The 27,813-nt window shown below is 35.6% G+C and overlaps 1 protein-coding gene across 5 annotated transcripts in view; it reads left to right on the plus strand.

Annotated features, from left to right (window-relative positions):
- Positions 1-24,377: 24,377 nt before the first annotated feature.
- myt1b (myelin transcription factor 1b) overlaps positions 24,378-27,813 on the plus strand; it is an 80,749-nt gene continuing 77,313 nt past the window's right edge. For all 5 annotated transcript variants that reach the window (XM_043225219.1, XM_043225220.1, XM_043225222.1 and 2 more), the window contains exon 1: positions 24,378-24,484. In XM_043225219.1, coding sequence (XP_043081154.1) covers positions 24,394-24,484 — 91 coding nt within the window. In that variant the 5' untranslated portion in view covers positions 24,378-24,393. The remainder of the gene's footprint in view (positions 24,485-27,813) is intronic.

Below are 27,813 nucleotides of genomic sequence, written 5' to 3' on the forward strand. Positions count from 1 at the left end.
GATTGTTAAATAATCTTAATGAAAAAATTACTTTCTGTCCTAAAATTTTGGTCATAAAAACACTTTCACGTGCCACTTCTCCTGTAAAATTAAAAATGTGAATGGTGTGTATGATATTGATGATATCTACACAGCTCTTTTCTGACTTTAGACACTTCATATTAAGTGGACTTAACTTCTATACTTATTTGAATGAATCTATTGAACACATTACCTATATGTTCCTACAGCACCCATATGAACAAAAATACCTGCATGCAATTACATCTGTAATGTTTAATTACATTTATAATTAGACTGTTGACCCATCCCTTACACCTAAACCCTCCCTTAAACCTACCCATACCACCTAGCTTTTCTCTAACCTACCCATAACCCATCTCAATAACAGCAGAAGTGTTTTGAAATACAATGCACCAAATAGGTTTTGATGTAAGTGAAAAAAGGGAAAGTGGTTTTACTTTTATGTAGTGTTCTTTATCGCTTTTTTTTTTTTTTTTTCACATTACATTTTTTTAATTTAGCGTTGGTTGATATGTGCTGCATTCTTCCCCAGAAATTAGTTAGAGATCAACTAATTGGTTAGAGATCAATTGCTGAATATATATTTTATATGGCTTAAGAATTTACAATGCATTATTTGCCAACATATTTTAAAAAGCAAGACTGAAACCATATGTGAAGGCATGAGAGCAGATCCAAAACAGTAAAACGAGTGCATGTTCTCAATCATTTATGTTCCTCAAGTCCCTCTTCTTAGAAATGCTCAAATTATTTGATTGGGTTTAGAACATGCAATCAGTGCATGCACTTGATTTGCCCTCCACCACATGCTGCTCCAGTGCTTTGACCAATCAGAGAACGCACCTCATTAAAAAAAATAAAAGAAAAAAGAAACTACAAGATTTTTATTGTTAAAATCTACTGCACTAATGGTGGTATACTAATGGTGGTGGATAGTGTTTTACTACTTGCACTTACACTCACAATCCCATTTTATATACTGTTATAAAAAAGTTACAAATAAATATGCATGTATTATCACATGTATTAACACCAATCAGTTCTTCCCTTTAGTTATTCCTTTCATCTAATCAATGTATGTCTTTTTTCTGGAAATGGAACTCTTTTGCCTCTCATGTTCCCAGAGAAGTCATTGTTCTGCTGAAAGCTCTTAAAACTGCCTTGTCATTGCTCTGCTAATTAGTGAATCATTATCTTTGGTCAGTTCACAGCAGCTCAAAACCAGATATGCACTCTAGTAGTGGAGGGGGTGCATGAAATGACCTTCCTCCTGTGTATACTGAATATTGATAAAAATTCCAGCAGGAGTATTTATGCCTATGCTTTTTGAATTATAATAACAATGCAAAATGACACTTCACACTTGATCATTTTGTTTGTAGGTTTAAAAAATATTCCTGCAGTTTCGTTTTAGAGACCTAGCCAATATTTTATTTGTTTGTGATTTTGCATTTACAGTATTGAAAGTCTGGTTGATAAAATAAATACTTTTTATTAATGCTATTGTTAATAATTAATTAATAGCATATTAAGACAATAGTCTTTGTCACACAAAAATGAAACACAAACTTTTTACGGATGCGAACCTGATCTGAATTTTTAATGACGATTGAAGTTTTGGAGGCAGTGTGTAAACGTGATTGACACAACGCGATATCATATGTATTTATTATACTCAGTCTGCAAATAGTTGTCAGAAGCTTAGTGATGGTGATGATTAAGTGCGTTTATAGCATGTGTTAAGGTTTTTACTCCTGGCCACACCATTTAGGCTTCAAACGTCATTTTTGAAGATCATCATGAGGAATAAAATGTTGGTCACAGAGCTTATTTTCTGCAGGAATTCAAAAAACAGAAAAAAACCCAATGGAGCGTTTGTCATGGGAAAGCAGGGTGATGTTAACTTCCGGCTTGGCCTATAGAAATACATCACTCGATTGGCGAATCCATTAAGTCCCCTCAGCATCAAAATGTTCCTCTGCTTGCGTGAGTGGTGTTGACATGAGCGATGATACACCGCACACTTCCTAATGTCATAATCTCTCAGAAACGTGCTTCACCCCAGACAGGCTCTATCAGCTCCCGCAGTCCTCCCTCTGTCTCATCTGTCTGCCCTCTTTCATTAAAGCTCATTAGAGCACATCACTTAAGCTGCACCTTGTCAAAAGCCCTCCGCTTGCAGCCCACCACCAACCAGCTCTCCACAGCCAGACCAAGAGGTCACGCATTCAGTCTCCCACCACATGCCAACGCCGCCTGACTATCCATTATTATCTCTGATGCTTCATAACATGAGGATGGCTCTGTCTACGAATAAGACAAGTGAGAAATGCAGCTTTAAAAAAAGGCACAGATCCTCGGGGGCTGTGAGGCATCATTACAACCCGTCATTCTGATGCTGTTTTTTTTCTTGATTCTGCTCAGATTGATGTTAGGTGCCGGGGGGATGTTTGAATTGTCTGGACTGCCGAGTGTGGATTGGCGAAAAAAGTGTTTGCCGCTCAGTCGGATTACTGTGTAAGAGAGCTGTGTATTTTGGGTAAAGGCAAAATTCAGTTTGAAATGAGTAAATACTTTACAGAACGTTTTTTTGGTTAATTTCTACAAACTGTATACACGGTTTAAATTCGAACGCAAATTAATATATTCGATATTTAGATTAATGATTAATCTGTGTATTGCTGGGAGGTGCGACAGTTCTGCTGTGGCTCTCATTGGAACTATTTTTTGTCAGTGTCATTATTATTGTGTTTTAGTGACAATAATGTGTGTTTTAAGCCTTGTTCGCGTGGAATTGGTGTTATCTAGGGTGTTACCTTGTGTGATTGAGAAATCCCCCAAAACACACACTGAATTTCATGTAGCGCATTCGCACAGGATAACCGAAGCCTGTGATTTTACTTGAATTTAAAGGCCTATCTGCCAGATATGACGTCAAAGCTTTGCATAATGTCATATATCATATTCCTTACCGCATAATCCTATACATGTCATTCATCTCCATGTAATCCTTCTTGTTTCGCTCTTCTCGTGGTTTTCAGATTTATTTTTATGATAGTGCAAATGGTATAGTAGAATGGTGTATAGCGATACAACCCAGCACCCAAAATATATTAAAAGGCCCTCAGGAAAAAAAACTTGACATATGACAAAGCAAAACGCAGGCTAAATCAGAGATGACCATTCGCACTGGACTAATATTATCATTATTGTTTAGCGAAATATGGTGGGTCATTTGAAGGGAATTTTTACAAATCGCAGACAAGTTTAACAGACAACCTCTGTAATTATTACAAATTACTAGAGGTCGGCAGGTAATACTAATCCAGTGAAAATAGGGTTTTAATTTCACTTTATAAAATAAATATACTGTATAAAATAATTGCTCATTGTAATTGAGTGGTGCTTCAGGTTGGTCGGTCGCGTTCTATATGTTGGCCATGTAATGTTGCTAACCTAAATCATGTATTATAAATATCCTTTTTTTTTTTTTTTTTTTTTTACCTAAGTATGCATCTATATCTTTCTGGGTGTGCTTTTTTCTCTCACACACTCGCTGTGCAAGCCTTAAGACATGAATACGTTACCAGTCGGTGTTTGCACTGAATGCAGTAAAAAAAATTATTACAAATTAAACTTAAGTATTACAATAAGCTTACGATGCCAAATGGATTAACCAATGTTACTTGAACAGTATGGTTCAATGGAAAAGAATGTTGATCCAGGAAAATCTTCTATTTGGAGAAATCACGCTCACCGTGGGCAATAGACTGCTCGCTTTAGTTCACTTAGCAGCCATTGGTGACGTTAACAATAACACTTTCTGAATTGTATCCTACATATAGTCCCTTTAATTGTTTTTTGTTCATCAGTGAAGAAAACTGCTTTTTCCTTTCTTGAGACATTTAGATTCAGACCTTAATTATCATTCAAGTGAAGACCTGGGCCGTTGTTCAGGAGATGAGGTGAATGCTTTCCTCCTACGCTCCTCCACTCTGTCTAGCCAGATGTGTGACATTCATGTTCCTAACCTCTCCTCATTATCCAGGTCTTGAGTCAGAGCTAGAGGGCAACCATAACACAGGTGAGGTGAAAAGAGACAAGACTGAGGCATGGGTCTTATTAAAATCAATAGGGCATTTCCCCCTTACATATCACTAATTCATTTAATAATAATTGGATTGATAATGAGTTTTCATTTGAATATTTATATTTTGTTCAAATCAGCACATTAATGAAGCAAATGGTGGTTAGATTTTTTTTTTTTTTTTTTTACAAATGTTTTCAGAAAAACACGAAATGCATAACAATAAGAGCTACATATCACTGCAGTTTCCAAACGAAATGAACACTAGAGGCAGTAAAACTCATACAATAATTTATACAAGGAGGTAAAGAAAAGTGTGTGTGGTTTAACGTAACGTATCCTATGACTCTCATCTTCAGATCTTCTCCTCATTGGTCTGTCTCTGCCAGCGCCGCTGCAGGCGGAGGAAGAGCCCCATTAATAAAGCTTGACTCGGAAATTCTTATTCTTCTGGGAACTTAAACCTGGCTATATATCTTGCAAATGACATAAAAGCGATAAAAATGAAATTTAACCTACCATAGTGTTTTTTCACAGAGCCGTAGCCGAGGGCATTCAGAACGTTTGATATTTAGATTTACAGAAGGCGAATATTATTCAGAATGCACTTAAAATCGACACATTGTACACAGCATGTAAGGTAAGAAACCTGAGAAACCATAATACTGTGAAAACAAAAATGATTTACAATGCCGTTTTCTAGCTTAAACTACTAATATGCTCGCTGATTATCCAATCAAAGGATGAGAAAAGGCTGACGTTATCGTAAACCTGCTAGATGGCCCTGGGGTTGCCAACTAGAAATGTAAAAGCATTTTCACAGCCATTGGTTTTAAGATACAGAAGCCTTCGCTGTTAATTGGCAGATTTCTATAACCCTGGCAACATAGGAAATAGGATTGGATAAAAGCTCTAACATACACCACCGGCAGCAGCGAATCCAAGAGAAAAGCTATGAAATTAAGAGAATTGACTATTGGGCATCATTTAATACACATTCTTGGAAAAATATATTAAAAACTACTGAGTGATTCTGATAGTGTTTAGGCCAGCGGAGAAGGCTTTGCTGGCCATGACGGCCCACCACTGGTATCACACATATCCAGCTTCATATCTACGGGTTTTTATAGATGGAAGTGTGGGGTGTGGTTTGGCGAAGTCTGCAGCGGAGGAAAGAGTAGCCAGACTAGCGGTGAGAAAGTGGGTCAAGTATGACTAACACCTGGGTCTTGTTGAAGTGATTGGCGTGGAGAGACCAGATAAAAGGGCGGAGATGAACGACCGTACACTGGCTTATAGCAGGCTGGCCGTGCCTAAGGAGCAAAGAACCCCTGTGTTTGATTTTGTGACGTTGAGCGCGACTTTCTGTGAAAGACTCCAGCCGTCTCTCTTCTCTTCCTCCTAAACTCATTTGAAATTTCGTAACAGTTAGGTTTAATTGGTAGCTCACGTGATATGCATCAACAAATGCCTTTTCATATTAGTTTTGCATTTATTAACACTATCAGGTAGGTTTAGGGTTAGATTTGGTGCATTAACTTTTAGAGACGGCCCCCAGATATTTAAATTCTGAAACGTCACAATATGTAACTGAAGCAACGTAATAAAAACACGGTAATACGTCTATGTAATAAAAATGTCCAAGGGCTCACGTATAACCTGTGGTTTAACGCCACTGAGTGGACATTTTTCTTTGAAACTGTGACTAAATGTGCAGCAAGGTACACAAAAAGTACATATTTTTATGAGACCAGGTTGTCAGTTTCTAATATCACTGATCATTTCTCTAAACTGTTTGTGCGTTTTATCTAAAATATACATATATTTTGCAGTACTTGTTACAAAAACAAATGTTATACAAATGTTGTACAAATACAGACATGTTGATAGTGGTAAATGTGGATGATGCTTCAGAAGCACAGACAGAAATAAACAAACCCAAACACATATGGACATTTTAGTCCTAGTCCCCTCTGTTGCCATGACAAACCGCATTTCCGAGGGTGAAGAAAACAACCACCAGAAAAGATCAAACAAGTTCATTCATGCACTGACACATATGCAATCAAATAAATCATTTGCAAGATGAGACCAGCGAAAACAAGCCGTAAGTTCAACAACACCGCAAGAAGAAACAGAGGGCAACTTATGTGCGCATATTATATCTCTTAAAGAGATATCATTCACATTTTTGCACTGCATGACTGTTGCGCATGGCTTAACAAATACAGCATATTTTGGAAATTATTTCACTTAATACTCTACACAGTTATAAAACAGGTTTAGGCTCGCACTTCAAAATAACTGTCTAAATTTACACACTAGCCAACATAAATCTGGCCTGTCCTTTGAAAAGGAGAAAAAGTAATTTGCTTTTAATATACACACAATGACAAGCCTATGACATTTGACCTTTCGGTAAGCCAGCAATTTCCGCTCTGAAATGCAGGGTAGTAACGTGACGTGAATGTGAATTTTTCAGCTATTGTTTTTAAAAGAGATTCTCTAGTATAAAGAAAAAAAAACAAATGGAATTTTCTTATCAGAACCTTCTTTAGACTCATTTTGGTTTCTGTTTGAGGAGAGGTTTCCTGTGAGGATGTTGTGCGAGATGAGAGGTCTGCTGCCGACTTTAATAATTCAAGAGGTCTTCAAAACATTCTAATACTAAATTCAACCTTTGAAAGCAGAGAAAAAAGGTTTAGAAAGTCATTTGCCTACTTCCTGGGAACAAAAACACAGTTTTTACTGAGTAAATAAAAAAGGAAGATTTTTACAAAAGTCCAAACTAGGCAAGTTATTCATTTGTAGATGTGAAATTTGTACATTTTTGAATCTTCCTACTCTTTCTGCAAGGTATGTTATCTGGCGGTCCTCTGTAAATCATTATTTGTGTTCTCTAATGGGTGCTTTCAGGTTAAATGTGCCTGTACCTGTCAATTTGTCAATTGAATTGACGTTTTCAGCCCATTACTCCCCTAATGAGAATTTACGGTCCATTACTTCCAACGTGAGGTTAAAATTTGTATTTCATGTAATCTTTCAAGTGTGCAGCACTGGCCGTGTTCACAACAATGTTCATTGTGTGTAAAGATTAAACAAATATGGCAGTGATCGATCAAGGTTTTTTGTGAAAGCTTTTCTTCAAATCACTATGTACCAACCTAATTTTTCATTATCTCATTCAAATGCTTTCCATCTTTAATCTACTTTTGCCTACTGAAAAATCTCTTGGAAAAACGCGTATCATTCACAAAATGTTAGCTGCTGTAAGAGTTTATTCCCCAAGAGCTGTTTGAAATTGATTTAATGATTACAGCTGGCTTGTAGTGGCTGGAGACCCCTTAGGCAAAATGTGCTAATTACATGACATGCATACTGTAAAACTGTAATTTGCAATTTGAAGTTTGCATATTCATGGCATTAGAAGCTCTTTTGGAAATGTGTATTTTCCTGCTATGCATGCCATTGGAATTCTAAACTTCTTTTTTTTTAACCTTTCAAACTGTTCAAAATAATTTAATTAAACACATCATTCAACTTAATTTCAACACTATGGCATTTTAAGGAAAGCTTGTTAGTTTAGTTAATGTTTGCATATTTATTTTTACATTTTCACTGATAAAATATGATAAAGAAAAGAGGTGGAAAAACATTATTAATTAAATTCTAGATTTAATTAACCAATGTGTCATAAGAACCCATAAGAAATAGTCAACAAGATTAGTTCTAAATTATCTTTGTGATTATGTGTCAAAACTTCTAAGATGATTTTCATGTAGTTTAAATTGTGAACTGTATTCGTTTTATAGTGATATTTTTTTAACCCTCTGGGGTCAGCAAACATAGAGACGTGTTTTGAGGCATCTTCTCCTGACAACGCCGAACAGAACTTAAATGACACTTTGAGTTTTGATCATGCAGTAAAGAACAATACATCAATCAAATCTGTAAAGAGGCTTCTTTTTTTGAACACACATAATAACAACAAAACTTTGTGCATTTATAAAATGAAAAAAGGGTGCGCTGTCTGCCGCCTTGGTCTGCGCGACCTTCATTTAGAAAAGCGTCATTAAAATTAACTCAGCAAATACTCCACAGAGAGACATGCGTTATATATCTATAGAAAGCTTGACATGTCTACTTTTAAACTTAGCAAGTCATATCGAGAAAAAAATAAATCTGTGATAAGGTAATCCATATGAAACCAACAAGTTAAAGTATCTATCCTTCATTCTCTCAAACGCGACCAAAAAGGTTTATTCATCTTAGTGTTCATTTATGCATATTAATCTAATGAATCCAATCACGTTTAAATAATCAAAAGTCACATTGACAAATGAACATTAACCTAGATGAAAAATACTCTTAAACCTGTTCTTTCGTAGACGTACTAATGTCAACAAATTTAAACCTTACTTACAGAGTGTCCCTGACAAAACCACAGCATGCTGTTAAAATATGCAAGTATAATGGATATGAATATGTGAATAAAACTGATGCAGGAGAGAGACAGCGGAGGAAAGAGAGCGAGTGTAGACTCCAACTGAGCGCAGCTTGTAGTCCCTCCCTGTGAACCGTCTCTTTAAATGTCAGCCGGTTGTTGAAATAAAGCACGATGGCCATTCACACGACTGATGAACTATAACCATGCTTTATTTAATATGTCCTCTGGCCCCTTAATCTGATTCAAATGGAATTACATTGTCACTCTGATTTTTCTCTCGCTCCTTCCCATATCTCTAATAAAACTCTTCTGTTCAAAAGCCACAATTCTCTCTAACAATAAGGAAGCACATTCTAATGCTTCCGGCTACAGTCCCTAACCTTTTGAGAAGAAAACAAATGCATTTCATACCCAAAAATAAGATGATTCAGCGAGAGTGTTGTGCTATAAATCATGTATTAGGGATTTAATTAAGCTGTAAAACTTCAATTATCTTCTATTTGAAACTTTGTTGCGCTAATCCACTGTTCTGAGATTTTACAGTCTTTATCCACAAGAAAGCATATTTCTGTATTCATTATGTCTTGCGTTTTAAAATTAATGCGAAAGACATTTGCAATGAAGAAAGGAACGTTTCGGTTTGTTTCAGTATAGAGTTTAAATGTTAATATTAAATTGTTATTATTAAATTGTTATTAATCATTCATTAGCCTATCTTGCCTAAGGGAGTGATTTATGCTTTAATGAGAGCGGACTGTTGTGCGAGTGGAACATGTATGTAAACAGGACCGTTGAAATAAAACTACTAAGAACTTCTAAGGTAGAGAATTTCAGCTGAACTCGCTGCCATGAAAACTTTTGTTGGACATCAGTTGCATACTAAATTTTACGCACTTCAAAACAGAATTTTGTTTCAAAAGCCTCCATGCTGAAAAGATGCACATACACGTCCAATTCCTTCAAAGGATTCTTTGAAGGAATGGACTTTATTGTCAGCAGGAACCAAAGCAAACTAGTTTGGCGTTATTTCTGTTGAGCATCAAAAGTAGACTTACAAGGCAATCTTTCATCTTGTCACCCTTTTTTTTGTACGCAGATGAATAGGGCATCGCTAGACATAAATGACATCTGGGACTCAGCTCATCTCTGTCATATTATATAAAGCTTGTGACAATTATACAAAACATAATATAAACCAGTTCTTTTCTTTTTTTGAATGTGATTGGCAGAGCGGATTTCCAAGAGTGTCTGTATATAAAATGGGGTTCCAGAAATAAAAATGCTACTCTTATTCTAAACTGAAAAAATTGATCAAAAGAACTCTTTAGCACCAGTCCACTCTTATGAAGCGTTGCGAATTACAGTTGACACAAAATCAAAAATTCTGTCATTACTCACCCACGTCGTTGTTCACAACACTCTCTGACCTTCCCATAGACAGTAAGTGAACTACCACGTTCAAGGTCCAGAAAGTTTCATTTTTGGGTTTAAATATTTGTAAAACGACAAAAAACATCACTATGTTGTTTCTATACACACAATAAGCTTTTTTAAATAAATGATGATTATATTACATTGTTTCAGGGGGTTGTGGATCATTCCCTGATTAAAACCATTAGTGATTTATAATTTAAATCACTGACCGATTCACTGATTCACTCAACAACATTGATTCATTCCAGAACGAGAGTGTTAAATCATTCAAACATTCCATTCTTTCAAAAAAAAACCTGATTGATTCCGCTACAAAACATTTTACATTCTTAACTTTTAACCAACCTAGACTAAACGTAACTATACATATGAATCACTGCAGTTTCCTGTTGAAATGAACACTATAGTGGCAGTAAAATATATATATATATATATATATATATATATATGTGTGTGTGTGTGTGTGTGTGTGTGTGTGTGTGTGTGTGTTTTCTAGTTCAGTAGCTCAATAACTCACACGATACAGTGTCAAAAAGCTATGTTTTGGACCCCCATGAGACTACTGTTTAACAAAGCAAGTCAAATTAATGTAAAGAAGTAAAAATAGCATGGCTGCATCAGCAAATCTATTTTTAAATTACTTTTGCATTACTTAACACTATTAGGAGGTTTTATGTAGAGTTTTGTTTCCAACATAATAGAACATTAATCTTTAGCAACATTCACTGGATATTTGAATTTTAAAAACACTTCAATATGTACCTGTACCAAACTAATAAAAATGTGCCACGTCACTTATTAAACATGTGTTTTAGCGCCACTTTCTAGACATTTCACTTTGAAACTATGATGAAACATGCAGTAAGTACATAATTACGGGTTGCAGAAATGTTTGTAGAGGCACGTATTTCCAATGAGCCTGGGTTTATTTAAAATCATTGTGTTTTAAAACTTTGCTTAGTTTTTGTTATACTTTAACAAGTGACTTCTGAGTGAATCACTGAATCATTTGCACATCTAATTTCAAAGAACGAGAGGAAGAAGACTGAGAACAATTTAAACAGTAGATCTGAGATTCTGATCACAAAACACAGACACATTAGAATTACTTGAATATTGTCTTCAACTTCCTGTCGGTCCTGCATCTTCTTCCTGTTAAAATAAGCAGGATAAGCTGCAATGTGGGGCTTCACATTATGCTGAAAGTAGAAATATGATGGTGTCAGTTCTCACATTTATTTCACTCTTGTTAGTACTTGCAGTGTTAGCAATGAATGGATTTATTAATGCTCAAGGTTTTTTATTTCTTTGCCACCTATTTCTTCTTCTACAGTAGTAATTTATTTAAATGCACACTTTAGAACTGTTAACGTTTTTGATTATTCACTTGTCAGCCACATGCTGCCTCACTTCGGTATGTTTTCCAGCATCCCACAGTCACAGGGAGTGAGGAAACCTGCGTGGCAGTAGATGTAACAAGTTACTCTTCTGGCACTCAAACGTCTTGACTTCAAACGTTGTCTGGGTTACAAACTCTCTGAAAAGAACTAAAAGGCACCATAGCTAATGGCTAACTGCTATCGCTGTGCCCCATGTACGACACGTGCGTCCTCAGGTTATTTCAGGGGTTCCGGCTTTAATACTGTATGTATCAAGTACAGGAAAGCCAGAAGCTCAGATTATGTCACATCCATTACCGTTGTCTTTTAGCACACTACGCTGTCAAACGCTTGTCAAGCTGCGTGTCAGTTTCCTTGGAGCGTTCTTTTAATTAGCAGGGGGAAAAAAACAGCCTTTCCTGGGTAGTTAGCTTTGAAATTTTCCCTCTCTGTGCGCTTTACAGAGCCTCTGTTTATCTTTGTCACATACTACCAAAAATAAAATATCAAAAGTATTCCATAGGGTTTTCATTTCAAATAGACACGCTTGTGTTCACCTTCAGGCAAGTCTGACAGATAAAGACTATTGAATCAGGTTTTATATTCAAAATCTGCCAAATAACTAATGGCTAAATATTTGTAAGCCTAGTTTTGTGCATGAATGAATGACACACACAAAGGAGTGTTTGGCAGAGACTGGATTTTCCATAAAGAGAGAACTGGCATATTAATATATGCCATTATTAATATATTTACAAAGGTAATTGTGTAAACTCGTTAATTCGATGCATATGGAGCTGCGTTAAGATCCCCGTATTTCTGAGACTAAACCATATAGGGAATGAAATGAAGGTATTGAAAGAAAAGTTTAGGAACCAACATCTTTTAGTATCTTTAATACAGCTTGTATTACAGGCTCACACACTTTGGAAAAAGATAGAGGTGGGGGGAAATCAATTCACATGTGAATCATGATTCGGTCTTCTAGCGATTTGCATCGATTCACAAATGTCAAAAATTGATTCCAATGCCTATATGAATAATGGCTCTCTGACACCCGCAATTTATATAAAGTATAATTACCCTATATATAATTGTAAGTGAAAGGACTAAAATTATTTATTTGATGTCCAGTGCGCACAAAAAAACCTAAGAATAAATATGAATTGAATGGATTTGAGGAATAGTTCCAACATTATTTAATAAAATGTTTGTAATATTTAATATAAGCGTCAGCTGTACGCAAAGCTTACGCGTTTGTGTTTTGACCCCTGAAAACGTGTAGAATTTTGCATTAAGATTCTCATTACTCTCATGAAAAAACAATACCAAAGGAATCTTTGTTGAGAAGAAGTATCTACAAGGATATTGAGATATTTAATATTTCTTAAGCTATGTGTGCAAACCTTTGGGGATAAAAACAGCTTTTTGCAATTTCAATTTCCCACTTTCCAAAAAAAATGTTACAAAGAAAGTTAAAGTTAAAAGAATTTACTAATTGACATGCCTATCTTTGTGTAAAAGTAATGATGCTTCCATCTCTCTGAAGAAATCTTTTAAACTATAATTTGGCTCAAACTGTAGGTGAAAACTGTTATTTTGACCCCTCTCTATAAAGTAGTGGACTATTCAGTAGATATTTATTTATCGCAATTAATATGTTGGCTGTCTTATGAATAAACTCATGCCTATATACACTAGCAGCACAGAAATTACTCAAGTTACCTTAAAATCTATTCAAAAGCAAATTGTCTGATAAAATCTAATCTAATTAGGTTACAGTATGGACAAATGTAAACCATAATACGTGCCTGTTTCCTTGCAGAGCATCAGTGTCTGCAGGAGGACCTGAGAAAAGGTCAGCGTCTCACAGGTAATGCTGTTAAAGTAATCAAACCACCCCCACGGTGTGTATGTTAGCTGCTTGCCATTTAGAAGTTACGTTTGATTCAAAGTGACTTACGCATCATTAATTCAACAACACTTCCCCTGCAGCATGATGGTGAATACTGCTTCTTCGGAGTCACTCCTACCTCTAATTGAACCCGACCTTAAATCACTCTGACTCTCTTGCAACTCATTTATTTTATTTTGCTTGTATACACGTATATTTGAAAGTTCCTCTGCGCTGCAACCTTTGGTGAGTAGCTAGCTTTAAAGAAATCGCTTCTAATGCTATTCTAGACTCGGTTTATATTTGTCACATACTATAGACAAATTAAAGGGCTAGTTAACCAAATTTAAATTCTGTCGTTTATTACTCACCCTCATGTTGATCATCTTTGGAACACAAATGAACATAATTTTGATGAAATCGAAGAGATGACCTTCAATAAACAGCGATGCAACTACCACGTTGAAGGCACAGAAAGATAGTTAGGGCATCAATTAAACAGTCCATGTGACAAAAGTGGTTCGCCTGAAACTTTGAAATGACAAGAATCCCTTTTTTGTTCCGACAAATGAAGGTCTTATGGGTTCGGAGCGACACAAGGGTAAGTAATTAATGTCAACATTTTTGTTGGGTGAACTAACCCTTTAAATTAATATCAGATCTATTCCGCAGTTTTCATTTCAAAGACATGCTTGTATTCACCTTCTGGCAAGTCTGACAGATTCATATTTTAGAATCATGTTTTTAGTTTTTAATTGCAAAAATGCTTTTTTTAAACGCTTATCAGTGGTGTTGACCGAAGAATTAGCAGATTTATTTATTTTTTTTAACCACAGAATGTCAGATAATGTCAAACTAAATATGTAACTGAGGTTTCACAGGTAAAATTACAAAGGAAAAAAAAAGAATACATTTTATTAGGTAATCCTAGAGACTAAAGCATGTTATTTGGTGTGAAAGCAAGCTGGTCTGATATATAGAAGTGAACTGCTACTGATGGCATATACATCTTTAAATACAGTATACAGTATTGTCAGACTAAATGTAGAAATAACATTAAGGTACTGATCTTTTAACCCAGGCCTGTCCAAACTCAGTCCTGGCTGGCCAGTGTCCTACAGAGTTTAGCTCCAACCCATTTTACTCTCATACCACACGACACATTTATACGTCAACCATATATATATTAGTCAATTTGGATATATCAGGTTGCCATGGCAATGTGGCATTATCACTCTTGTTAAATGGCTAGAAGTCATTGGTTTGTAATCTGTCTTTGAGGGGGGTGTTGGTCTTTGGGTTATTAGCTCCAACCTCTTTCACAGGCATGACATGGGCAGCACAAGATTAACCTTAAACTAAGACCAAAGCTGACAGACATAAAGGAAATAAAGTGTCTTTTCAACAACTCTTAGCATTTTTATCTATCACTCCAAGTATGTGTTTCACTCTTTACATTCTTGAAGCCTATCGGACAGCATGATGGACGGCAAAACAAGACAAATCTCATGAAATGAGGCTTGTATGATTTGGTCAAAATGTCTTTATTTTCCCCCTAGATAACTTGTGGTTTAATCTGTAATATCTCATATTACTGCTTCTCAAGGTTAGAAGAACAAAAGATATCAGCCCTGGTCCCTGCTCTTGTTTGTACTTGAGTCTCCTTTAAAAAAAAAAAAATCTACGTTCCATACTGCTCTGAGAAACCGCTGAAAAAACAAGCCCCATGTGTGCTATTAGTATTTTAATAGATGAAAAAACAAGGCATTGCCTTATGACTTTGAAGCAGGCGACACATGCAGACTACTATTTATTTTAAATCACAGCTTTTTGAAGATTAATAATCACTGAAGGCCATACTGTGATGTTAATTCAATTAATTGTACAGCCCCCTCCGAGAAAATGTCCTCCATTTATCTAACTTGACAATAAACTATTGATTTTAAAAGTTAAAGTCAACAGAAAATTAAAATAAACAGATCTTTTTTTACTTTTCTTTGTGCTCATTCCTGGTATGTCTTTTCACTTTGAAGTCTGCAGCACACGCAGACCATTTGTTATTTAAATGAAGTTTGAAGGCCATGTCAGGATATTAATTTAAGTAATTGTGCAGCCCTGAGAGAAAAAGCCTTTAATTTATCTCACTTGACAACAACTATTGATTTTGGAAATTAAAATTAACATGAGATAAAAATAGACCTCTTTTACTTTCTTCATGTACATTACTGGTATGTGCTGAATTATTAATTAGAGATGATTAATTATTTCAAAGAACATATGGCAGATATTTATGTATTTATTTGTTTATTAACCACGAATTCGAGGTCAGCAAGATTTTTCTCTTTTTTTCTTATTTGTTTATCCAGCACATTTAAGTGAAAATTAATAAATTTGTATTTGCCAAAAGATGAAAATCACTGTTTAAAAATAAATAAATAAATGTTTCCTGAACAGAAAATATTACAACATATTAGAATGATTTATGAAAGATCATGATGCTAAAGGCTGGAGTAATGTTGCTAAAAAATTCTGCATTGCATCACAAAAATAAATTACATTATAAAATATATTCAAAAAGCAACACTTAATTTAAATTAATTTAATTTAAAATACAAAAATGGCACAATGAATTTTATTTAAAAAAAAAAATATATATATATATATATATATATATATATATATATATATAATTTTTTTAATATATATATTTATTTTTTTCAGCATGAAATCAAAACTGACTATATTTATTTTGTTAGCTCACAACAATAATTCATCTGTGCAAGTCAATCCAGAAGAAAGTAAATTTGTTTACCTTCGTAATCTTTAATCCTCATTCAATATTCTGAAGTAAAACGAGAAGCAAACTTCTGGTTCAAATGGACTCTAAATCTCACTGACCCCAAACATTTGAGCAGTATTAAAATGAATTAAGAATAGAAGTTCACGTTGGATTCATGGCACTGAATCTAAATTGCTTGCTTACAAGATTTGCCTGATTTTTCACATGCATGTCTTGTCATGGGTTTTTTATATGAAGGCATCTCAAGAGTTTCAGGAACGTCAGAGAACTTTTCCAAAAACGACTCTCAGACGTGGCCACAGGACTGCTACTGAGTACAGCGCTGTCCTTGTCAGCACACATTATCTAAATGCACCTCCTCTACATAGTCGTCAAGCAGAAAAAATTCAGAAACCTAAAAGGTCACAATCACCCACGCTGCCAGACAAGATCAATAAGTAATTAGCTCAGCAATAGCACCGTTTAATCACTTTTTACCTGAGCTACACAGCACAGGCTCCTCTGGCTATTTTGTCGATCTTCATTTCTGCTTCATAAAAAAATGGAGCTCATTCTCAACTGTTACAAAAATATCTATTTCAGACATTATAATGAAAGTGATAAAGTAATGCAGGCGTCTAACGGCGTAATTTACCATCAAGTCATCGAGAAGATTGTTCGTATTTTCTGTAATGTTCCTTCAAGGTACAACGATCTCCATTGTTTGATCGAATGACACCTTCTGTGAGGTGAACCGGATATGATATTCATTGTTAATTGTAATAAAGATTGACGATTAGGCCTGTGCTGCGATGCAAGCCCAGGTTTCATAATGATGCTTTCAATTCTCATTGCTCTGGTTCTGAGGTTGTGGCGCAAACCTCATTATAACCTAATCAGTTCAATAACCAAGCAAAGGGAACGAATACATCCTGTGTAAAGTCATTGACATTCATTAACGTCCGTTCAGCACAGGGAACGGGTTTTTACACACTATTTAATTGGCCGCTAATGTGGACTCAACAGGGAGGCTGAGAGGAGACTGGGGATATGAAATTCAATCATAACAATAATTATTCACCACACAACTGTCCCTAATGCAAATGAACAGATCCTTTATCACACATCTTTTAAGGATTTCCACTTCTGTAAGCAGCAAGTAATCTATGAGGTTATAATCCACTTGATAACTTTGTAATTGGATATTTAAAGGGATAGTGCAGCCAAAACTGAAAATGCTGTCTTTATTTGTTCCCAGTGATGTTTCTCTTTAACAGATTTCACTTTAAGGAATGGCATTTTCCACAAAGAATGCAATAAATGTGTCAAATTAGTAATTTTTTTGTAAACCAAGCTTTGTGTGATAAATTTCATTATTCACAGAGAATCCTGATTTTTTATTAAAGACTCAAGGTCCAAATTAAACAGAAAATACACAATAGACAACATATACAACCCATAGCATCTATCACAGTCATGAAAGAGTTACAAAATACAGCAATACCAGTGTCTCCACAGCTTTGACTGATACTGTGTTAAGCCGGCAAATAAAACATATACATACGATTTCATAACAGTGCTTTAAAAGTGGCTTGCACCGTTATCTAGGTTTCCTTAGTAAGATTCTCATTGCTTTTGTAAACTAAATTAAATAAAATATCATGTTCAAAGCCATAATCAGAACAGCGAGACTTTTTCCAACACTTTAGACAGAATACTAGCTAAAGCAATAAATCGATAATTATCTAGGTAACCTACCATTCCAGCTTTGTTCTTAATAACTTGTACTAAGCCACTGGCTTTGTTTTGAGGTAGGTTTCTTATAGCTTGATCCACCTCACATGTCAATCAATATTGGATCATTAACTTGAATACTGTCCACATTATACAATTAATTTTGTATGCAATTTAAAAGAAAATAACGTTGTCTCCAGAATTCTGTAATATTCTCAACCACCAAAATTCCATCCACAAGTACAATTTTTTAAGAGTTCTGACTTCTTTACAAAAATCAGTAATATTATTACTTGGCAATACCATAGCCATAGAATCAAAATTTGCTCATTATTACAGATTTAATGAATAGCATAATTATATCTTGCATTTGCAGACTTTTTATACTCAAGCTCAGGGGCCTGGGTCTACCTGCATAAGCTTCCTGATATTAAGAATAGCTTACAACAACCATGCAAGGCATTAACTGACTGATGATTTACATCTTTACAGTTAACTTCACTACATCATTACATCCCTAGGTAAATAATTATTACTCAGGCATTTATCTGTTCTTACATAAAAGGCTAAAAGGTCATCTTTTGTTAGTGCTGACCAAACCGTTTTTGCTGCATTAATGTTACTTTCATTCTTAAAACGTTGATATAAGATTTACAACATTTATAACGATAGACACAGGTATATGATCAGTTGTTACTGTATCATATAAGATGCTCATATCCCTCAACGAGACATGTGTATGTGATCCAACCATGATGTAGCATTTCAAGCCACAATAACTTAGGCGGAACTATCTATGGATAAACACTTGACAAAATGAGATTATTATCTTGGTAAAACTGAACAATATTACTAGAAAATACTGAGTCTGAAATATCCGCATGCATGTCCCCAATGATATACACACTGGAAATAGTATAACTTTCAATAAAAAAAAAATAAGATAGTCTATTTAAATACTTTATTATGATGGCATTCATACGGTATACATTTAGAATAATACATTTCTTTTCTTGATAAGTAATCTGCATTGCAATACTCCAATTCACATCCAGTCTAACCACCTTAACCAGTGAGTCTAACTTTTTTTTCCAGATATTCTAGCTTTACTTAAACTCATACCACCAACACCATTAGGATCGTTAAGTTATCATTAAGAAAATTAAATTGATCCAAATCTTGCATTGCTAAAAATGTGTCTTGCAAGCCTAAAATGTCACAGTTCTCCGAAAGATTGTCCACAACTGTACAGCAAGCTTTATCCCCATCACTCTGGCCAGTGCACAGACCACGACAGTTATATGACACAACCCGAATGTCTGTGAGGGCGCCAATCCTTATTCATTCTACCTGAGGGTGCACATTTTTCCCAGTGATTGGTGCAGAATTAGACCCGATGACTCCAACTCTACGCAGCTCATAATAGCGTCTGACAAAAGCCTCTTTGCGCCAGACAGAGCTGTGGGTTTATATATTTCACATTACATTCAGCAGATATTTTGAACTGTATCTGCTTTGTAACGTTTCAATCTTCTGAAAATAAACAGCGCAACCAGGTTTTTCTTTCAAATATTCAGACATAGTCAAGGCGACTAAGTCTAAGCAAAAACGCTCACCAGTTTGGTCTTGACCATTCTGATGTTTCCCACAGCTCCAGTCCCAACAAAGAGACATGACATTACCTGACTTCTCTTTCTGCCTGAGAGTAGCAGGAAGTGATCTTGATTTAGTGACAACATTCTCAAAGCCTTGCCCATGACCATTTTTCACCATGCTACTCCACTTTGTAGAATTGACATGTTAGATGTTAATGCTGTAGCTCCTTCCATCGTTGCAGAACTTTACACTCTCTGAGCATGCAGCCACCTCGTTTTGGATCCGTCGATTGCTCCAGAGCACACGCTCTACAAATAATATCCACTGTAATGGCTTGTTAATCTTCACCCATTGCAGTACATGTTTCATAGAGCAAAGCTCTTAGCTGCTCCATTCTTCCAAACAAAGTTGAGACATCAATACCATCGAAACACTGGCAGCAACTCATCCAAAAAATGTAAAACAATTCTGGGAAATCTTCACCCCACTCGTTCATCACTTAAAGAAAGCTTTTTATGATATTAACGTCTTTTTGTGGTCCTTTATGAGAAACATTTCACTGTGTTGTAGGACATAATTCAAACAGTACCTTCTTTGAGGCCTCAATCCAATCAGAATCAAACGTCTTTGCAGCCAAAAGGACAATTCCGTCCTGACTCAGTCTTAATTTTAACGGCAAGAAAATTAAGGAATTCATCCTCAACAATAACTCTTCTGTTTTTTTCAACAGTGTTACATATCTCAGGTTTCAGACAAGATTGTTTCAGCACAGACGCAGCCGCTGCCAACCCTCGTGTCGCAGCATCCGCCATAATCCCTCAGACCAAGTGACTCATCCCTCTGTGGTAAATCATAAACATTATTTGCATTTCCGTGTATGTGGCAGTTTTGAAGAGCAGCATGAACATGCTATTTAACGTAGACTACTTTATGTTCCACAGAAGATTGAATGTGTAGGCCTATTGATCTGCTATTCTGAAAGTTTTTACCCTATTAGCTAAAACGTATTACACACTAGCTAAAATAAATGAATAAACTTCACTCTATCAATTTAAGCTAATGGCAATTCACATATTCAGACAGGTAAAATAATATGCCAAAAAAGTATTTAAAACAATTAGGCAAAACAACATTTCTGTAAATATATGCTGAGAAATGGTACATTAAAAAAACGGTGATTATTGCCACATTTATGGACTTAATCGGCTTGCTCTTTTACATCTGAGCTGATTTAGTTTAAAATTCATGACCTGAGAATGTCACAAGACATTAATAACCTGAATATGATTTCCCTTTACAATGATCACTACTAAAATTAGGCAGCAACTTACATGTTGTGCCATTGGCTCCGACGATATCCGGGTTCTCAGCTTTTTTTGACCGAATCAATGAGTTGTTGATTCACGCCTCAGTCGCATCAGTCTGATTCCGGAGGGAAGCCTTCAGTGTGATATCGCTCCTAAAAATAAAATACATAAAAATACAAACTGAAAAAAAATGCACTTAAGCACAGTGACAAAATAAAAAACAGTAGGCTACTTACTGTATACCTCTGTGGGTTTGAAACAAGGTAAGGTGAGTAACTGATGACCCAATGTTTTGAGGTGAATAGGCTACAGAGAGGACATAAGACATGAATCGACCGCTTAAGTCTAAACCTTGTGAAGATTTAACATCGCTCTGTGATGAGCAGATTTAATTGATACTTTTATTTACATATATACACGTAGAGCGGCTCACATAGGGTAAACATGGAAGTTTGCGAGAGCATCACATGCTGAAACAAACACAGATTGATGGTGCACTGGTGAAGCGCCAAAACGCCTCAGACAGGAAATCTGTTGAGCAACAGTGTCACCTGCAGGGGGGTTTCTGATCAAGACACCTTTAACAGTAGGACGTGCACTAACATGCATTCCCTAGCGTTATCATTTCATAAATGCGCATTTTGTAGAGAGACATTTCCCTTAAATAGGGGACAAAATAAGACGAGTTTAAAAGAGTATTTTTTTAAGAGCTGGTCAGTAAACCTCTGGAATATGTTGCTCTCAGAAAATCAAGCTAAACAAGCTGCTTTACATTGTGTTATTTTTATATACAACTCTAAACGTCTAAATATTGAATTTGAATTTATGATTTATATATATATATATATATATATATATATATATATATATATATATATATATATATATATATATATATATACTTTAAATAAGCACAAAAATTTTAAATATATATGATTCATGATTTTAATGTAAATAAAATAACTACTATTAAAATCTATGCCAGAATAGTTTGCAAGCCTACAAACCATACATTAAGTTATCATTGCATCAAAAACATTGCTTTTTCTTCTTCTTTTAACTAGTAATAACTAGGCCCTGGTATCATATTAATTTCCAAGAAAGTAAAAAAAAGGTTGTTGTGGATATGCTAATCTTTCTGGCTGCCCACTGCTCTGTGTGTGTGTGTTTGTGTGTGTGTGTGTGTGTTCTCACTGTTTGAACAAATTCAGAGTATGGTACGCTATACTTGGATACCCGTCAATTTTTTTAAATAAATTTAAAACTGTAAGCACTAAAATTGAAGTCATATCGTTAGCCTAAAGTAATAAAAGCTGTTTTATTTTATATGTGCGCGTTGAGTTGAGTCCACAGTTTCTTTAAAGGTTTGCTGCATGTGCACTGTCAGTCTAAGACAACTGCCATAACGTTAGTGCAGTTTAAGTTTTTGTCTTTGGCCAAGTTCTATTTAACAAGCTTTTGTAAAGCCTTTCAAACGGATATTAATGTCTTTCAGCATTATAACAGAGCAAAGCACCTAAGTATTGTATGGTAAGATAAAGACTGCATAGCTTCTCTGGAAGCATGTGCCAAAGATATGCAAACACATGCAAATTATATTGGACACCACATAAATAAACATTGGTTGTTGTATGTATTTGATTTGAATTTCAGGTGAACTCCCCTCAGTGTTTGCATAGGGAAATCACAGCAAGGCTTTTACTTTGTCCCTGAACTTCACTGTTTTTAACAGACAACAACAGATGGCATGCTACAAGTGAAGGTGAGAGTTTATATTCATAGTTTATAAGTGTCAATTTTACTCGATTCTTGTTTGAGATTTTTTTTTTTTTTTCTAGTCTACTTTTGATTAGAAATGGCTGTTAAAGAGTTTATGGATACCAAAATGTAAGAGAGATTCAGAAAGTCTGTACTGTACATTTAGACTTCAACAGAACTTTAACCTTCCTTTAGCCTTGAGGTTTTTTACACAGCTGCTCTTTGCAGTTTGGGCCTTGTTGGATTTTTCTTGTTAAATCCGCAGTGTTTGATAATAGGAAAGAAGCTGTTTAAAGAAAGTCACAAGACATGCAGCTGTAACGGCCGGCAGTGCTGAACTGAGCCTCTGTGTGTCAGTGCAGCCCGAGGCCATGGACTGCTGCAGCTAAAGTTACTTTGAACTTTCTGAAGTTGCATACTTTTCACTTTCAGCTGCACAATGAGACATCACAATCCTCCAGTGTTATGTCTGGGACAAAGCAGTTGAGCTTGTTTGACGGGGTTTATTTACTTAAACATGGTTTGACCTGGGACTGATCTGAAAAAATTGCATTTTCAATGTTTTTCTTGCAAAAGAGGGCATTTAATTCCACGTCTGTTTAATCTGAAGATTTGAAGACTCTGAATATAGACCCTAAATACCCCAAGATCTACTACAAGTTGAATAATAGATCATTACAGACATTTAGACTATGAAGTAAGATATGAGATTTGTGGTTCCTTTTTGCTTCGCTTATCACAGTGTGCTTTTAAGTAAAGTTTACACACAATAAACTTTGCTATTTGGAACTTGCTTGAGGATTGGGATACTATACATTATTCGGGGAAGTACGCTCAGAGCCTCAAGCCATATTTTCTTCTTCTTCTTCTTTTTTTACACTACTTCATCTGTCTAAAAGGATGGCATTGTGACTTTTTTTTTTTATTCTTCTTCTACGCTTCTGTACCAACAAACCCACCCAGACAGCGTTATTATTTTTTCAAAAGCAGAATTTTTTACTATTTCTGCTGTCACTGTGCGCTTTGGTGCCTCAGTTTCACAGAAACTGTTGAGAGTGTCTGAATCACTTCAGAGTTGATGATAAAAGTAAAGCTTGCGCTCAATGCATCGTTTTTAGACCATCTCTTAAGGACGTACATGTGCAAAAACATCTAAAACTTTCAGTCAAGGTAGGTTGGGGTTTTTGTGCTCTCTATCAGGAAAATTCTACAAACTTTTTGGATAAATAAGCTGTAGTCTATACCCTTGTTGAATACACAGTACTAATGTAATTGTTTTTTATGCTTCTCTACAAAAAATTACTTGTTTTAAAAAAGACAAAACTAAACATCGATTGCAAAAGCAATGCCACCGCTTTCTGATGCAGCTTATGCTTAACGTTTTGCCCAGTATTACCCAGCTTGTGAGTTGTGGCAGGGTGTGAAGGCGGGATTATTGCTTTGGAGAGATTTTATGAAAATGTTTTCTGTCCCGGGAAGTGAATGGGAGAATGAGTTTGGCATGAGTCATGATAGTCCAGGTGGAGACAAACAGAACAAACAGAGGAAGAGAATGTGTGCTGATGCATGCTGTGGAGGAAAGATCAATGCAAACAATAGGGACCAGGTGCACTTTTTTTCATTCACAGCAAGTGCTGAGAAAATATTAGTTGAAAACACTGCTGTAACTTGACGTGAAGGGAAAGAGAAGAGGAAAAGGACATAGAGTCGCTATAGGAAGCTTGCAGCGCGGTGCACAAAAAGGTCAATTTATTTGCTTGAAGGCACAACAGCAGTGGTCAGATGAGAGGCCTTGAGTGGGCTTTGATCCAGCAATCTTCTTTATAGCACTGAGATGCCTGCTTCTCTCTAAACCCCTTAATAAACACCACACACACACACATCACTCCCCCTTCAGGTTGTTTTGAAAAATGAGTGACCTAATGTCTCTTGTCTTTCTGCAGAGTGACCAGTGATGCATGCAGAGACCAATCAGACTCAAAGAGCAGACGGTCAAACCAAAGAGCCGAGCACTGTCATGGAAGATGCTGAGGTATCCGAGAAAGGTAAAGCTCACCTAATAATTATTCATTTACTTTAATGTGTACAGAACTAGCTTTGTGTGCCAACCTTTTTTTTTTTTCCATTAAAATGAATGTATTTAAGGACCACTAAGATGTTTCGCATTCTTATAATTTGAAATATGGGGTGGGGGTTGCAGTTAAAGTAATACACTACATTCAAATGTTTGGGTCTGTAATTGAAAATATATACTTCTAATTAGGAAGAAACAGCGAAGACATTTGTACAGTTACAAGACATTTCTATTTCAAATAAATGCTGTGCTTTTATCATTTCTACTCATATAATTTCTATAAGTGCCATGGTTTCCACAAAATATGAAGTAGCTCAACTGTTTTCAACATTTCTAAAGGATCACATGACACTGAAGTCTGGAGTAATGATGCTGAAAATTCAACTTTACCATAACAGTAAATAAATGACTAGTAAACATATTAATACAGACTATCTCTCTATAGACTATTCAGAAAAAAAAAACGCAATTAAAAATCTTACCAAACCCAAAAGTTTGAATGACAGTATATATGTTACAATGGGCTACTTGTCATGCAAGGTTTAAAAAAAATAATAATAATGCAAAAAATGCATTCATTTTAATTTATTAAGATATTATTGCGGCTTTTTAAAGAATCGTTTTATGCTGTATATTACACTCATTGGTAAAATGTATCAAGACAGTTTTTTTTTCTTCTACGATATAAACCTCACCATAACAGTATATGTTTGTGTGAGAAAATACATTTACCTTGCAACTGCTCCCACTTGGCATTTATGAATTAGATTTTCCACATGAAGAAACCACTGTGTATGGCCTTTAGTGAGATGGTGAATTGATTTGCACAACAGTTCTACAGGACCCCATAAAACACACCAATTTAGAGCTGCACTTAGAAAGCACAGACCATTAATTACAAAGAAGACGAGTGAATAATTCATTATGCTTAGGTCACTACAGGAGCAGCCTGAGATTGGAGTTGTAGTGATGAACAAAGGGCCTGGAAGAGAAGCTTTTAGCAAATGTTTCAGTTATGGCTGAGAAGAAGGAAGTGTGCAGATAGAACCTACTGGACATGTATGGGAGAAAAACCTCAGCTGAGTCATTGTTGTCTTCTCCTGAGTGCTCTGTTTTCAATGGGAGCATATCGATACCACGGGGGAAAAAAAGAGGCTTCTGAGGTGCAGTTTGTAAAGGCATGTAGTACTTACTCTGCTGAGTGCTTTCAGAATAAAGATGCAGAACAGAACTCCATTTCACCGCATGTTTACAACAGAGTTCAGACCTTCATGATAGAAGTAATACGCTTCTGTATATCAATGGAACCTTGTGGTTTACTCGCATCTTATCCTAGAGTCAGGTAGATACAGTAAATGGATGGATGGATATACTGCATAATCAGATGGATGGAAGGATAGATTTGTAATGTGCACAGACATTTCCAAATACTCACTGACTGTGAAAAAGTAAGACATCCTTTTAATTCGCACACATTCATTCTCTGAGCTAAAGCACAGGCGTTTCTCTGATTAACGCACATATTTACACAACGATTTGTGTGTTATCCTCTCACATCCATGTGCACACATTTACAAAGCCAGAAGATTCTCTGTCTCTTTTTCACTCTCTCTCCTGTATGAATCTGAGTAACTGTCATTTGAATTATATGCAGTGAAAAATTGCATATTGGTAATTTCCTATGGAATCAATTCAGTCCTGGCATTTGCTCTGTTCTGGTCACACAGATTGCTTTTCGGATTGCACACATATTCAGGGACACTATGCATTGACCTCGCCAACTTTTTTGGAATTATAAACACAATGTCAGATTAAGTTTTGTGCTGTATATGAATAATCGGATAATCACACGAATCTTTCTGCTCGCTGCCTGTTCTTCCAGGCTGACGTGAGATCCTGTGGCCACCAGATGTCAGCATCGCAAAGACTACATCTGCACCTTGGCCCTATGTCTGAGAAGTTTAGTTTCCTGTTGTTTTGTTCTATTTGTGTGCTGGATTGTTGTTGTTTTTTAAAAAATATGTAGCATTGCTACCTTTCTTCTGCTTTGAAACCTGTCCCGTGTATCTTGTTGGATGTCTTTGGAACATTTTATCAGGAAAACATTTTGTTCCGTTTTAAACGTCATATTGCAAATACAAAATTTTTAAAAGAATTTCCCCAAAAATCATCATGTCTATCCAAACCTGTATAGCTGACTTTCTTCCACTGAACACAGAGATTCTGGAGCAAAGAAGTCTGTTTTGAATGTTAATGATTGAATTCGCACCAAAAATGTGTATGTATAGTATGTAGACACAGTGTAAGTACACATCGGTACATAGTATCTACAGCTGTAATATTTCTGTAACTACACACATGTTACAACCCTCAAAATGGTATGTGTATAAGTACTCGTACATAGGTAACAGCACAGTATTTTCGCTTCACTAAGTACTTCTGTAACAGGATCTATATAACTGCATTTTGTAACAATGTATTCGAGTAATTGGGACAATTTTGAGTTGGATCTGGAGTTGGTGTATTGGGGTATTTCCAGTGCACTTACATGGTAACTCAGGAACTGTCCACTTAATATAAAGCGTAACATTCTGGACACCAAACACCATTTATATGTAAAAGCCTAACTTGCGGTCCACTGCTGTGTAATTACATAGGAAATGTCTGCTTAATATAAAGTGTAAACCTTTTCATACCAAAGTGCTGTTAGCCCTGTTACACATTTATATTTTGCTTACCAAAAAGTGTTATTTCCAGTGTCCTGTTACACATTTGTACTTGCACATCCATTCACTGGGCTGTTACTTGTGTGTAGTTACACAAACATTAGAGCTGTAGATATTATGTACCAATATGTACTTGTACTGTGGTTAAATACTACATACACTCTGTCTCTACTGAGGAAAATCAGATTGTTTTTGTGTAATTTATTCCCCCATGAAAGTCAATGCTAACCAAAACTATTTGGTTACCAATGTCCTTCATATATTCTTTTGTGTTTCACAGAAGACAGTCATAGAGTTTTGGATCAACATGAGGTTAAGTAATGACAGATTTTTAATGGCAGAATTGAAATCGTCCCCACCCAAAATTGAATGCTTTGCCTTGCGATATAACCTAAAGTTATATACAAATCTATAGTAATATTACATTTGACAGCACCCACATATGATGCATGCGCTCATAGCAATGCTATACCAGTAAATGTAGCATAAGTACACAAAACTAACCCCAAACCAAACCCTAATCCCGACCTTAACTTTATAGTAAGTAACATGCTGTTAATTAATATTACCCACC

This window comes from Puntigrus tetrazona, chromosome 23, assembly GCF_018831695.1.
Source record: "Puntigrus tetrazona isolate hp1 chromosome 23, ASM1883169v1, whole genome shotgun sequence".
NCBI lineage: Eukaryota > Metazoa > Chordata > Actinopteri > Cypriniformes > Cyprinidae > Puntigrus > Puntigrus tetrazona.